This window comes from Macrobrachium nipponense, chromosome 7, assembly GCF_015104395.2.
Source record: "Macrobrachium nipponense isolate FS-2020 chromosome 7, ASM1510439v2, whole genome shotgun sequence".
NCBI classification, from domain to species: domain Eukaryota; kingdom Metazoa; phylum Arthropoda; class Malacostraca; order Decapoda; family Palaemonidae; genus Macrobrachium; species Macrobrachium nipponense.
In genome coordinates, this window is record NC_061109.1 from 16,274,678 (window position 1) to 16,288,888 (window position 14,211).

Consider the following 14,211-nt stretch of genomic DNA (forward strand, 5'->3'; position numbering starts at 1 on the left):
AAGTTGTGGTTAGGTCAGGACCTGGCATTCTAGGAAAGGTTAGGTTTATTTACATCTGGAGAACTTGTCCCATTTTTCTACACACTCCCCGGTATGAAAACTGTCATCTTTCTTAGAGCCCATATGTGAAACAGGCATAGGACTTGGAAACAGGGGTAGCCTATACCTTAGTGGAAAGCTGGGAGGAGTGGGGTATACCCCTACTGTACCCATACTATCCGGTCACTTTTCTGTCAGCTGCTATGATATTAGATGCATCACTCTTCTCTTTCATGTGGATGTTGGATTTGGATGAGTAGCTTGCTAATGTTCTTGTTTTTATTTTCAGAATGGTATGTTCTTTGTTTTGTGTTGTATCCAGATAGCCATATTTTTCTCAAATGGAAAAGAAATGAAATCAGTACTGTTGAGAATGACATGGACAACCATGAGTTTGTGTCATGTCTCACCTCAGCATAGGCTACCTACATAATATTGTTCTTTTTGCTGGGAAAAACACTTAATTTTTCCCTTTGGTCTTGTTCTCAGTGGGAAAAGTTTGGGAAACAGGAAGGACAAATGATTTTTCCTGGCATGGCAGGGAGGGTTGTACTCCACTGGGGAAGCTGCCAGATTCTTCTAGAAATTCCTCCCTCTCACTTCCATTCTTGGCTGCCACCTCTTAAGAGAGTTTCCTTACTTACGTTGATACATTTGTAGACTGACAACCAGATACCATTTTATTTAAAATTCACTAATATCATTACCCCATTTTTTTTCTCTTTTTTTTTACACTAATCTAGGCATGTTAAGTAGCTAAAAGTGGTAGTTTCAATATGATGCTGTAGGCTAGCTTTATCATCCTAAAGCAGTACACAATTGCCGTGGTATTATAATTTCTAATTGGTATTTAAATTGAAATACAACAATATATATCAGTTTGTGTTCTGTTTTGACATTTACTCAACCAGTCTTATTATACTACAACAAATTTAGGAAGTGAGTCTGGCTATTGTTTTGGATTAATGCACTGTTAATGTACTTATCATTAACCAGTATCAGATATTAATTTTTATAAGATAAATTTAAGAATTGGGGGTAGTTTTGGGTATACGTACTATGTATTTGTTCCTGCACAAATCCAGGCAGTCCCCAGTTAACTGTGGCCTCGGTTATTGACAATCCGGTTTTATGGAACTTATCTAGCAATGACGATAACGATTTTCAGCACCAATTTGTGCCGATCCCCACTTAACAGCGGACCTGATCGCTGGTTATTGGCGCTATTATTGGCAAGTTTCTGTTATTGTCCTGCTGTTGGGAACAGAACCCCTACCAAAAACTGGGGACTGCCTTTACAAACCTTCGGTCTTTACATAGGATTTAGCTTGCTGACGCAACCTGGAACGGCCATTCAACTTTACCTACCGACCATAGAGGAGAAGCCCTGCCGCCCCTCATTGCTTTGCAATCCACATTGCTTTTGGCTGCCATCATGTGAAGACGTCTCTGTCCTTCTCTGCCCAACTGCCATTTGCTTTCTTTTGTTTTGATTCTGGTTGATGATACACCTAAGGAGAATGTAGCCCTCAAGAGACTGTTGCACTGGGAAGTAATGATATTATCTACCTCCGCTTAGCAGCGTCAGCTTTGATACTCAGGAACTGTCTGGATCTGGGATCTTACCCCCTCTGTCAGACAGTTTTTGTCCCTTCAGGAATGCTCGGCAGCTCAATGGATGAGTCTTCTGGGAACACTGGCCTCAGCTGAAAAGTTTGTGAAACTAGGGAGGCGCCATATGAGGTCACTTCAATTTTTTATAAAAGTGAATTGGAGCAAGATAACTTCTCAAGACTCACATTCTGATGATGACATCAGATGTCAAGCAAGACATTCAATGGTGGTCGTCAGAAGAAAGACTTCAAGAGGGGAAGTCTACTTCCATTGAGCCCAGACCTAGGCTTGTTTCCCGATGCCTCAGAACCTAGGCTGGGGAGCTCACCTGGGGAACAGGGAGGTGTTGGGAACATGGCTGGAGTAGTTCAGAAGTTCCCACATCAATGTAAAGGAGTTAAGAGCAATTTTTCTTGGTCTGCGAGCCTTTTCCCCCCATAATTTGAGGGAAAACAGTGACTATACACTCCAAGTCAATGGCTCTGTCACATGTCAGGAAGCAAGGAGGAACACATTTCTTTTCCCATTTTCAAGTGGCTCAGGAACTTCTCCTTTGGGCAGATAAGAATCAGGTGTCATTGCTGACTCGCTTCATCCAAGGGAAGATGAATGTCTTAGCTGATGGTCTAAGTTGCCAGAATCAGGTCCTTCCAACAGAGTGAACTTTAGATTAAAGAGTGTGCGAGGACGTTTTTGAGGCTGTGGGGTCGACCTTTAATAGACTTCTTTGCAACTTCGAAAAACCACAAACTCCCAAGATTCTGTTCACCGGTCCCGGACCCTGTCGCCTGGAGGATGGATGTGATGCTGCAAGATTGGACCGGTTTGAACGTTATGCCTTCCCTCCCCTCAGTATGATCAGGGAGGTCATAAACAAGTTAGATTCTCACCAAAACACAATGACTCTAGTGGCCCCTTTTGGCCAGGGAAAGAGTGGTTCCCAGACTTGATGCAACTAGTATTAGTCGACTTCCTTAGGCAATTACCTCAAAAACAGTGTCTTCTCAGACAACCTAATTTTCAGAAGTTCCATTTTGGATTGTCAGCTCTGGCTCTGATAGGGTACAGACTGTCGAGAGCCTTGTTAGGTCGAAAGGGTTTCCTAAAGCAGTTGCAAAGGCTATCGCCCAATGCAGACATCCTTCATCTAATAAAGTACGCATACCAATCTAAGTGGTCTACCTTCAGAGAGTGGTGAACAGATAAAAAGTGTCCTCTTCTGAAACTTCTATGAGTCAAATAGCTGACTTCCTTCTCTGCTTGAGGAAGTCCAGGAAGTTTTCAATATCTACATTCAAAGGCTATAGAGCTATGCTTAGTTCAGTTTTTAAGTTTAGAGGACTGGATTTGTCATCAAATCAAGATTTAAGTGACCTTATTAAATCTTTGGATATCATGAAACAAGTGAGTTATGATACCATTTCTTAGAATTTAGATGTGGTATTGAAATGGATTTTAGGGCCACCTTTTGAACCTATTTAGTCGGCCTCTCTCAGGGACCTGACAAGGAAAATCATATTTTTAGTGGCTTTGGCGACAGAAAAGCGTATTAGTGAAATCCAAGCAAGGAGATGCAGTATGTTCCTTCTCTTTGTGATTTCTGGCAAAAAATGAGGGCCCATTTAATCCGTGGCCACCCTCGTTCACTATCAAGAATTTGACGGATATTCTCAAGCCTAAGGAAGAGGAAAAGCGGTTATGTCCAGTCAGGGCCTTGAGATATTACCTTCAAAGAACAGAAAAGGTTATGGGTTCTTCGGATCCCCTTTGGTGCTCGGTCAGGAATCTGTCTCGTCCGCTCTTGAAGAATGCATTATCTGTTTTTTTAAGAAATGTGATTTCAGAAGCTGCTAAAATTTGAGAAGACAATTTGGTCACTAAGAAGGTCAAGGCTCATGAAGTGAGAGCGGTTGCGACTCCTCTTGCATTCAGACGTGTCATTTACTAAACTTGTGCAAGCAACATTCTGGAAGTGTAGATCAGTATTTGCTTCACACCACCTAAAGGATGTAGAAACTATCTTCGAGAACTGTAACACATTAGGACTGATTGCTGCAGCTGGTATGGTGTTGGGAGAGGAGGTATGATGTTTGTTGGGAAACCTGGAGGCACATTTGTGGCTTAGAGTGCCCACCAGTTCCTTTTGTAATGGTTGGGTTAGAACAGTTTTTTATGGTTGTGGTGTAGTGTAGTGTAGTGTTTTTTTTGTTTTATTCTGGTCCTCGCCCAGGGCAAGGGCACCTTTCGTAGCTTTGCGAAGCACGGTTGTACTTCCTGACTCCAAAGCCCCCACTCATGTAGAGGCGACTCTGGGCTAGACAACCAGGTACTCTACGGGTCAAGTGGAGCACCGACCGGAGGCAGTAATTATCTGCAGTGCTCGCTTGCCAGGTAAGGAAACAACAACAACAACAAGCATATCGTTTTATTCTGGCAATCTTTTATTTCAGTTTCATTACACTATACGCAATGTATTAAGATGGAGCTTGTCCGTCCATGATTCCCACTCCCTTTTGAATGTGGAATCAGCTATATAATTGCTGGGTAAGTTCCATATACAAAAATGATATTTTTATAATAAAATAAGGTTTTGTATACTACTATACTAACCAGTAATTATATAATCAGAGCCCACCCACCTCCCTTCACATGGCCAGTAGAGTACAAAACAAATTGAAGCTCTCTGCCAGGTTGTTACCTATATATACTCCCGGTAGTGGGCGGGGCATTCCAACTACACCATAACCGAAACTAGTGCTAGCGTGAATTTTCAATTGTTAGGCTGCCATAGGTAGGAAGCTCTTAGCTATATAATTACTGGGTAAGCATATACAAAACATTATTTTATAAAAATATCATTTTGTCAGCTCTGATTCTCCAACTTCTTCCCCTCTTTTTTTCTGTTGCAGTGAACCCACTAGACTTGTCATGGCAACAGAGAAACAGTTTTTAGATGATGTAGGTGAATTGCCAGATTCCAGCAGCTGTATGAAACCAGGAAGATATAAAATTGCTATTGTAGGTGATGGAGGGACAGGAAAATCCAGCTATGTCTCACGATTGCAGTGTGAAGGTTTCAGGCATGAATACATAGCCACCATGGGTGTTGAAAAGACAGAAATTATTGTACATACATCTCATGGAGAAAGCATTATTAGTCTATGGGATACAGCAGGGCAGGAAAAACTAGGACCTTTACGAGATGCGTACTATGAGAATGCAGATGCTGCTATCATATTTTGTGATGTGACTTCTCGTGTGACCTATAAAAATGTCCCACTTTGGCACAAAGATATTATGAGAGTTTGTGAAGGCATTCCAGTTGTGCTCTGTGCCAATAAAATTGATGTCAAGGAGAGAAAAGTCAAAAGTAAAAGTATTACTTACCCTTTGAAGTTCAACATGGGCTTTTTCGAAATTAGTGTTAAGAGCAGAATATGTTTAAAGGAGCCATTAGAATATTTACTTCAGCATTTAACCAAAGAGTTAGACCTTAAAATTTGTGCTTCGCTTGATGCGGCAATGTTTGGCGAGGTTGAAAATATAAGCATCTAGGTATACTGTATTTTAAATTATCTGTATTTTTAGGCAATTATGCCACTTAAATAAACTTATCTATACTTTTAGGCAATTTTTACCTTAAGTTAACTTGAGATGTAATTACTGATATGAGGTGGAAATAAAGCTGCAAGCAAAATTAGAACTGACTCTTGGTTAAATTAATGGTTTTGCATCTTAGTGTTTTGATCTGTGATGCCAAGTACAGTGAAGTGGAAAAGTCTAACTTGTCACGCTCATTGTAAGTAACTACTACTCAGCAGAGCTACATTTTCTATGCACTGTTAAGGTGGATAAGTATATTTGTCTTTTTTAGGTGGGGCTATTTTGTTAATTTAAATTTGCATGCTATAAATTCATAACATTCCAGTTGCTTTATTTTTATTGGCATTAGATACAGGTTTTAAAGGTAAATTTTCTATACATAATTGGTGTTACCTTGGCCTTCAAAGCTCACCACAAACAGTGGATGGTATTTGTATCTGTCAAATGTGTTTGTCCAGTTAAGAATTAGTTCAATAATTATAATCAATTTTTATTTCTTAATGTTTAATCCCTGTATCACACTTACAAAAAAAATCCTGTAGATGATGGTACCTGTGGTAGAATATAGAAGAAGTAGAGCGTTTTGGTTACCTTGTGAACACAGTGGACTAAACAGTTAGTGAGAGAGTAGTGAGAGAGAGAGTAGCTACAGCATGGATGACATGGAGGGAGACTTCTCATAAATGAAAAGTGTTCTGTTGATAGATAAAGCATTACAATACGAAGTTCGATATGTAGGGCCTTTGCTAATCAGTACAGTAGAAACATGGACATTTTGAAAAGGAGTGATACTAGAATGTCAAGATCTGTGTGCAGCATATGGTGAGATAAGGAATTGATAGAGATGTGGTGTTTATGGGCTTTGACGAAGACTATGGTCCCAACAGATTGAAGTGGTTTCGATATGTGAAAGATATGAAGAACAGTTGGTCAGAAAGGCGCTAGATATGGAAGTAGCAGTATGAAGATTCAGGAAAAAGGGAAAAGATGAAGATGTAGACATAACAGATATTCAGACAGAGAGAGTTGAGAAAATTCATTTCACATAAGCTGAACCTCACTGGGCAAAGGTGACATGAAAATGTTTTAGTTATAATGTTGATTGTACCTAGGGGTCAGGAGCATGTGCATATGTACACAGGTGTTTTATCAGCACAAATAACAGGCATTACTGGTACTTACAAAGTTCAGCTTCTACTGATTTATGAGGAATAAAGTTGTAGTTACCCTATAGTAAACCAGCAAGTATTTGATAGGAAAAGTTGTCCTGAATTTTTTTTATGAAGTGTGTACTCCATGGGCTAATTTAAAGGAGAGAAAATGAACAAAAACAAAGAAATGACCAGATAGTACTTTCGAGGAGAGGGAGAGGGGGAGAGAATGACTTGCTGTCTGATTATTCTTCTGAGATGTATTTTGAAAGCCAAGGCAAAAACAACCTTATAAATAAGATGGTGCACTTACTTTATCATTCCTGTATGTTTTCCAAAGTAGAATATGTGCCTTTAAATGGCCAGTGACTGCATATGAATTACTAATGTTGAAATGAACTGATATCATTCAAGTACCACATAAAAATCTGTGTAATATTGTTATATTTAGTATACCCCTTTATGTTGATATAGAACTGAATAAGATTTACAACTATGATTATGATATATAAAAATATGATTTGTGATATGATTATTGTAGCCCATTATAGTCCTAATTAAAACCAAATTCATGTCTGTTTAGCTTTTGTTGATGTATTTCAAATTTTGTATTCTATTTCATATATTTCTTCAATTTATTGATGAAATTTATTTAAAATTTTTAAGATTATTTAAAATTTTAATATTTGCACCAATTTTGCAAGTTGTAAATGTATTAAATTACTTTGCGAATAAAAGTTTTAAGTTAATACGGGGCTAATTATTGTCCTTTTGTGGCTATCATAATTTGTTTCTATGGAAATACAAATCATAGCCTTTGTATAGGAGCATCTTCAGTGCAAGCTGGAGCAGTCGATGAAATTGGTAACAAAGTCATTAACTGGTGGGTAAGGGAGTGCTGAGTGGGCTTTTACAGCCTGCTGCACACTCCCTGATGAAAGTTATACTCCTTCGCTGTAAGGTGATCCTGCTCCCTGTCCATAAAGAGTCTGTTGTGTCAGTTGAATGAGAGACTTGGATTATGCCCTCCCTTGGTGCTTCAGATATTATTACCATTATTATTATTTTTGTTCATGAAACTTACCTGTCAGATATATAAATAGCTGTATTTTCTGAAGTCCGACAGAATTTTAAAAAACCTCCGGCACACGCAGTGGTCGGCCAGGTGGTTAGTACCCATTCCCGCCGCTGGGAGGCGGGTATCAGGAACCATTCCCGTTTTCTATTCATAATTTTTCTGTCGCCGGTACTGAAAACACCTGTTTTCAGTACCTCCGTCTTAGGATTTTGGAAACTTCATTGCCGCTAAGTATCCTAATTGTCTTTTAATTTATTTACTTGGATTTGTGGCTAGGCATACGCTATCTTAAATTGATTTGAATTTGATTCATTTTTGCATAAGATATCTGAATCTAGTTAGGCTAGTTTCAGAGGGTGTTGTCTGCAAAGATAGGGTGTGGCTACCGAAAGCTTCGGTAGATCCGCACTTGGTATGCACGAGGGGTATGGGTCTTCCTTCTTTGTTGAGATTTGTCATGTAAGGAGTGTGAGACTTTGTCTAATTCCGTAAGGAAGACGTATGATTCGTATGTACGCAATTAATCAGTAAACATGTCTAATTCCGGAAGGAAGACGTATGATTCGTATGTATGCAATTAATCAGTAAACAAAAGTCAGGGTAGTGATCCTGCTAACCTTCCTGTAGACTTTATTTTGCCTAACCCTGTAGTATGGCCTACGGGTTATGAATATGTCTGCAAGAGGTGATCGCTCTCCTTCATTGTTGTGAAGAGTGCTACTTCTGTTATTGTTTCTCCTAAGCCTGTAATGTTGCCTTCGGGCCCTAAAAGTGTCTGTAGAGGTTATTGCCCTTTCTCTAATACTCTTTCGATTTGTAACTTAGAATCGAAAGTGCTTGCTTTAGAGAGCAATAGTGACGTGGCTAAGTGGAGTGACAGGGCCCCTTGTGTAGTGGAGGGTGCGTCAGATCGGCCTTATTTCGCCTCTAGGCCGGGACCTCTGCTTGACTCCCAGGACCCGGGGAGAGAGCATGTCGAAAGCCGAAGGAGGGTTACGAGGAACCCCCACCGATTTGGCGTGCCTTCGGCAGTTTCTGATGAAAATCCCCAGACTGCTAAAGTGCGTGCACGTGCACGAATCCTGAAGGATTGCTTCTCGTCCTCCGAAGCGTCCTCCCCGCGCAGGGGTTGGAGCTTTCGGAAGGACTCGCGCCCTCTAAATAGAAGCTTTATAGAAGAGGACGCTTCACGTCCTCTCTCTCTCGTTATGCGTTTCAGTGAGAAGTAAGAAGGCGAACGTCGCATGATCACGTGTACGTCTTTCCACCGAGAAATATGAAAAGGAAGTCTTAGTAGCAGGACACTTTTGAGAGCGGACGTCTGAGCTTTGTTACTGTGAGAATAAGAAGGCGTTCCCTCGCCCCTCGTATTCTCACACGATCAACCCTTCTCCTGATACTGCTTCATGCAGTCGGATTTCTCTCCGAGATGTATCTCGCTCTTCCCTGAAGGCAGTTTCTCTCGCTTGTTTTGACGCCTGTCAGGAGCGTGACGCTTTTCTGCATGCTTCTTTTGACGCTCGGCTTGGACGGGACGCCAGGAGCGCGCGGGTGCACGCCAAGCGCGCACCAGTGGACGCCGAGCGCGCACCAGCGCACGCCAGGTGTGTCGCCTGGCTGAACGTTTCTGTTGAACTCTTCAAGCTCTTGTTTACGATTTGGGCCTCAAGAATTTTTACCTCTACCTTCGGTGATACCTTATACCTCACATGCAAAGAATGTGAAGTAAGCAGTGCTTCGGAGGAAGCTTAAAGTGAACAGACAACTTCGTCTTTGAAACCCAGCAAGACCTCGGGTTTCGTGAATTCAAGAGGTCTCTGTCAGTATTATATTGCTTTTCGCAAAGGTGGATGGAGTTAAGGAAAGCTCAAGGGAAGATCTCGTTTGCTCTACCGCAGTCTAGACTTTGCGATAAGGCAGTTACGGGTTATGTAAAAGCTCGACGTCCTGCACGTCAGGACTCTCGGCAATGTTCAGTAGGATTCTTGCAAAGGCACTCATCAAAAGGATGCTCTTCAGGAAAGCGCAAGACAGGACTTCCTTTGCCACATCTGAAAGGGTTTTTCAGATGATAGATTTTGTTAGTTCCTAGTCGGGACTGCGCTGCCGAATTGAACATCGTCGTTCTACCTGCCGTAAGCCCAGTCTCTTAACAGGATTCTTGTCCCTTCCTCGTTTGAGACGGGAATTGGAAAAATAAAATGCTCGACTTCCTGGATTACGTTTTGTCAATTCAGTGACTTTCCCCCATTGACAATATACTATCGTTTTGTCAAGTAAGTGGGTATCCCCTCATTGACAAAATATCTCTTTGTCCCGTAAATGGGTTAGTTCTCATTGACAAACATCTCATTAACTTTATATTGCGTAAGCGGATAAGCTCTTATTGACTAAGATTCGGAAGAGCTCTCATTTGTCATACGCAGACTCGTACAAGAAAGACTTGTAGACTACGTCAATGAACGCTTATGTCCAATAACATAAGAAGCTTGAGCTGTCTGCTTCGATTCTCTAAGTTTTGTTCATGAAACTTACCTGTCAGATATGTATGTAGCTGTATTTCCGAATTCAGCTATATTGTCTGCCAGGTGAGTATGAACAAACTTTATTGTAATATAATTTCATATTTTGCCTTGCATTATTTTACTACTGGTTGGTTCAAGTCATATACGCTTGCTGTAGTTACCTCTTCGGATGGCAACCGAGAGGTCTATTGTCTATTATTTTAAGGACATTTAATCGTTACTCCCTGCAGCCTTCCAGGAGTTTCCGATTTATCTTTTACCGTTGTATGGTAGTGTTATGATGACACAAACGCATCTATATATTAAGCGTTTTCTGTTTCGCTTAAATATACCAGCTTGAGAGTCCCTTTCTGCTCATAAATAACGGACCTATTTCTTCGTAGAATAGGGTAGCTGGCAACCCAGGCATAAAGTTAAGAGACGACGGTCGTAAGCTGCTGCTGTGACTGTCCTCCAGTCCAACCGAGCCAGTACCAGCTCGTGCCGCCGGAGTCGTGCGTTGTCATGCGCGATAGGTTACGTCTCTCTCTCCTGCGGGATTGACTGACTAACCGTATCTCTGTGCTGGCGGTTACGTCTCTCCTGCGGGATTGACTGACTAACTGTATCTCTGCCCTACAATCACGGACTTTAGCCTAAGATTGAGGGGATTTCTTACATGAATGAATAAACATTGCATTCGTTTTGCCTTACTATGTTCAACAGAGATATCTCTTACTCCTTTCGGTGCTTGCTCGTTACTGCACGGTATAGGACTACGAGTCTACTGCAACATTGCACTATTATATGCTCTCCTGCTTAGGTAAAGCGCAGCCTTATTAGGGAAGTAAACATACTGTGTGAGGGAATGGATGAGCTTGCTGGGGACCATTTCCTTCCTAAAGAAGTTTGTTTCCCTGAATAGACTGCAATTCAGACCTCTATACATGTTTTTCCTACCGGGAAACTGAAATTTTATTCGAGATCTAGGAATGATTCTGAACATCTCTCAGTGCGTCAAGTATCACCTAAGGTGATAGAAAGAAGGTGCCGGACATCTGGAGAGGGTTTCAGATGTCCTGGATCATAATCTGAAAGAAGTGGAAGCAATTCGGTCGTCCCTCCAGTCCTCGAAACGAGTTTTTGGAACCAGTGGTCCATATCAACTCTGATCTTCCACAGCTCTCTCATATTTTAGGAAGTATCTTCTCTCGGTCCCTGTTCGGGTTTACGAGAAAGAGCCTATTATAACAACAGACGTAGAATGTAACGATCCTCTAGAGGTTCGTTACAGGATTGCAAAAGTCCGTACGAATCGTCTCGATCGACGGCAGCAACTACTGACTTCCGAGTGGAATCTTTTTTTTTAGAAGTATGTTGAGAGTTGTGGAGACTTTAGGGACGTCCTTTCATTCATCTCTATGCTATGTTGAGGACGAAGAGGCTTCTTCTTCTCTGCTCCCTTATTCTCGATCCGGGAGCGGTACCATTAAACGCCATCCTATGATATTGAGCGGGGATGGATGTTTAGTCTCTTTTCCCCTTTTTCAAATGCTTAGGAAATGTAATAGATGATTTATGACGTCACAGGGGAGAGACAAATGACGCTGATCGCCCCATGTTGGCCTTCAAAGATCCTAGATTCACAGAGGTCACGTCCTTCCTAGTTCACTTTCCAAGGAACCTTTTCCGAGAGAGTCGGTCTACTCTAACACGAAAGGTACTATAACCTCTCCGCTCTGAGTCTGACCACGTTCAGACTATCGAGATGTTGACAGCATAAGATTACCATCTTCCCTTTCCGTTTGAAGAATGGGATAAGCTGGCAGTCACAACTATTAAAGAATACGCAAATATGTTGTTGATGGCCTTTGCGCTCAGAGATTTGCTTCTGTCAAACAACAAAGCCCTTCACGATCTTTGAGTTCTGTGGAATCTCAAAACTCTCTCACCATCTACTTTTTGTCTCGCCTGTTTTCTCGGAGTCAGACACTCGTGCGAGATCAGGCGACATATAGTAGCCCTGAGTTTCTTGTTGACGAAGTCGGTTGCGTTTATACACCCCCGATGATCGTTTTACATGAGACCAGGATGGACTGTCAGGCATTCGTCCTTCGGGACTGAATCGCCTTTTTGCTCCTCGCTCATTTCTCCTGGCACCAGAAGCTCGAGTCAGGAGTTGCTCAGGAGTTGATTCGCTAACGACGTTGGGTTGCGTTAATACACCCCCCAAGGTTTGCTTAGCTTGAATCGCCCAGGCAGTCCAGACACTCATCCTTCAGCGAAGAATAGTGCCTTATGGTCTTCAGGGTACAGCTTGCTGTCCTTGATTCGCTGACTGGTCAACTGGTCGGGTCACCTGACTTTAGTACAGACGGGACTGACTGTGCATGTCCAGATCGAAGCTTTCTATATGGAACTTAGACGTAGTCTGAAGTTCTTGATGTCAAAGCATTTCGAACCTCTCCTTTTGGTTAACTTATTGCACGTGACCAGAAAGGCCTATTTTCTAACTAACCATCTAGATACGACAAAGAGGGTTAGTGAGGTTTTTAAGCCATCGTCAGAGTTTTGGCTTTAGGGAACACAATGCGGTGTGTTCGCTAAACCTTCCGTTGTGGCCTAAGAATGGAAACCCGTCTAGTCCTTGGGCCAGGAGCTTGGAATCAAGGGATGGCAAAAGTTATTGGGCAAGAGCCAGAGAGAGTCCTGTGCCCTGTCGGGTCTCTCAAGTTTTATCTACACAAAACTAAGAGTTTGAAGTCCTTCGGACAATCTGCAGTGTTCCGAAAAAGACCAGACTTGCCCATATCAAAGAACACCCTGGCTTTAGTGTTAAGGGCTTCTTTCAAAAAGGCTCCTTCAATTGTGTTTTGCACCCAAAGATTGAAATCTTTTTGAATCTGAATGCTCACGAGGTGAGGGCGGGGCCGGCCTCGGAGCATTTTTGCAACAGAGCATGGCACTCAGTATCATACTGAGTACCACGGTTTTAGCGAAGCAACTCTGTGTTCGCTTCACACTTCCTTGCGGGATGTGAAGACGGCATATGAGATCTGCTGCTCGCTAGGGCCATACGTGTCTTGCAGACACAATCTTGGGGGCAAGAAGTACCACTCATCCTATCCTGTAGAAAATGGTTAGGAAGAGCTCTTAATTTAGTTATTGAGTCGCCGCCAATGGCGACTTCTTAACTCTTAAGCCATAGTTAAAACACCTTAACTTTGGCTAGGTTGGTCAGGTGGTGATGTATATATATATATATTTATTTTACTTCTTAGCCCTCATGGTATGGTCAATATGGTCTAGTCACGTCGTGGTCTCGCCCCTGTTGACAGATCATCTGGAGTGCACCAGCTATATAGGTCTCTACCTCGCTGGCAACTCTAGTAGCACAAGCAGACTTACGTGGCAATAACCACGAAGCCAGCTATGCTAACAGGTGGAACCAAGATGTAAATCATCTGCATGCATTGTTTCCCAAAATCCTCTATTCTTGGTCCCTTCCCACCTCCAACGGTGGGATTCAGCTATATATATATCTGACAGGTAAGTTTCATGAACAAAATGATATTGTTATGATACAATAAAGTTTGTTCATACTTACCTGGCAGATATATATAATCAAGTACCCACCCACCTCCCCTCAGGGGACAGTGGAAATAAAAATTATGAATAGAAAACGGGAATGGTTCCTGATACCCGCCTCCCAGCGGTGGGAATGGGTACTAACCACCTGGCCGACCACTGCGTGTGCCGGAGGTTTTTTAAAATTCTGTCGGACTTCAGAAAATACAGCTATATATATATCTGCCAGGTAAGTATGAACAAACTTTATTGTATCATAACAATATCATATTATTATTGTTATTATTGGAAAAAGAAACCCACAAGATTCCTGAGTATAACTTGTTTACTGGTATTTTCATATTATTTTTTACTCGGTAATTTTGCGGGGGTTTTTTTCCATCTTCAGAAGAAAACTGAAATAAGTGGTTATTATTATTATTATTGTTAAAAATGGTTGCTGCTTCAGCACTATTAATTTTGTAGAGTCTTCTCTATTTTTCTTATGACGGCTTTCTCGTTGCTTAGACTGGTAAGTAACGCACCAAGGGCATGGAAAAATTTGGTTAAGTCATTTTGGTTTATTATTGCTTATACAGTTCTCTCTCTCTCTCTCTCTCCAACGCGACGTTTTGTCCTGATCCACGGGACGTTA

General features: G+C 41.7%; 1 protein-coding gene across 5 annotated transcripts in view; it reads left to right on the plus strand.

The window, feature by feature from the left end:
* Positions 1 to 14,211, plus strand: part of LOC135217341 (uncharacterized) — an 84,950-nt gene that overhangs the window by 10,292 nt on the left and 60,447 nt on the right. For 2 of the 5 annotated variants that reach the window (XM_064253147.1, XM_064253148.1), the window contains exon 2: positions 4,563 to 7,118. The exons of 2 other annotated variants lie outside the window; for them this stretch is intronic. In XM_064253147.1, the coding sequence (XP_064109217.1) occupies positions 4,582 to 5,208 (627 nt within the window). In that variant the 5' untranslated portion in view covers positions 4,563 to 4,581 and the 3' untranslated portion in view covers positions 5,209 to 7,118. Of the gene's footprint in view, positions 1 to 4,562; positions 7,120 to 14,211 lie in introns of those variants that run through there. One more of the 5 variants, XM_064253150.1, reaches the window with a different exon arrangement.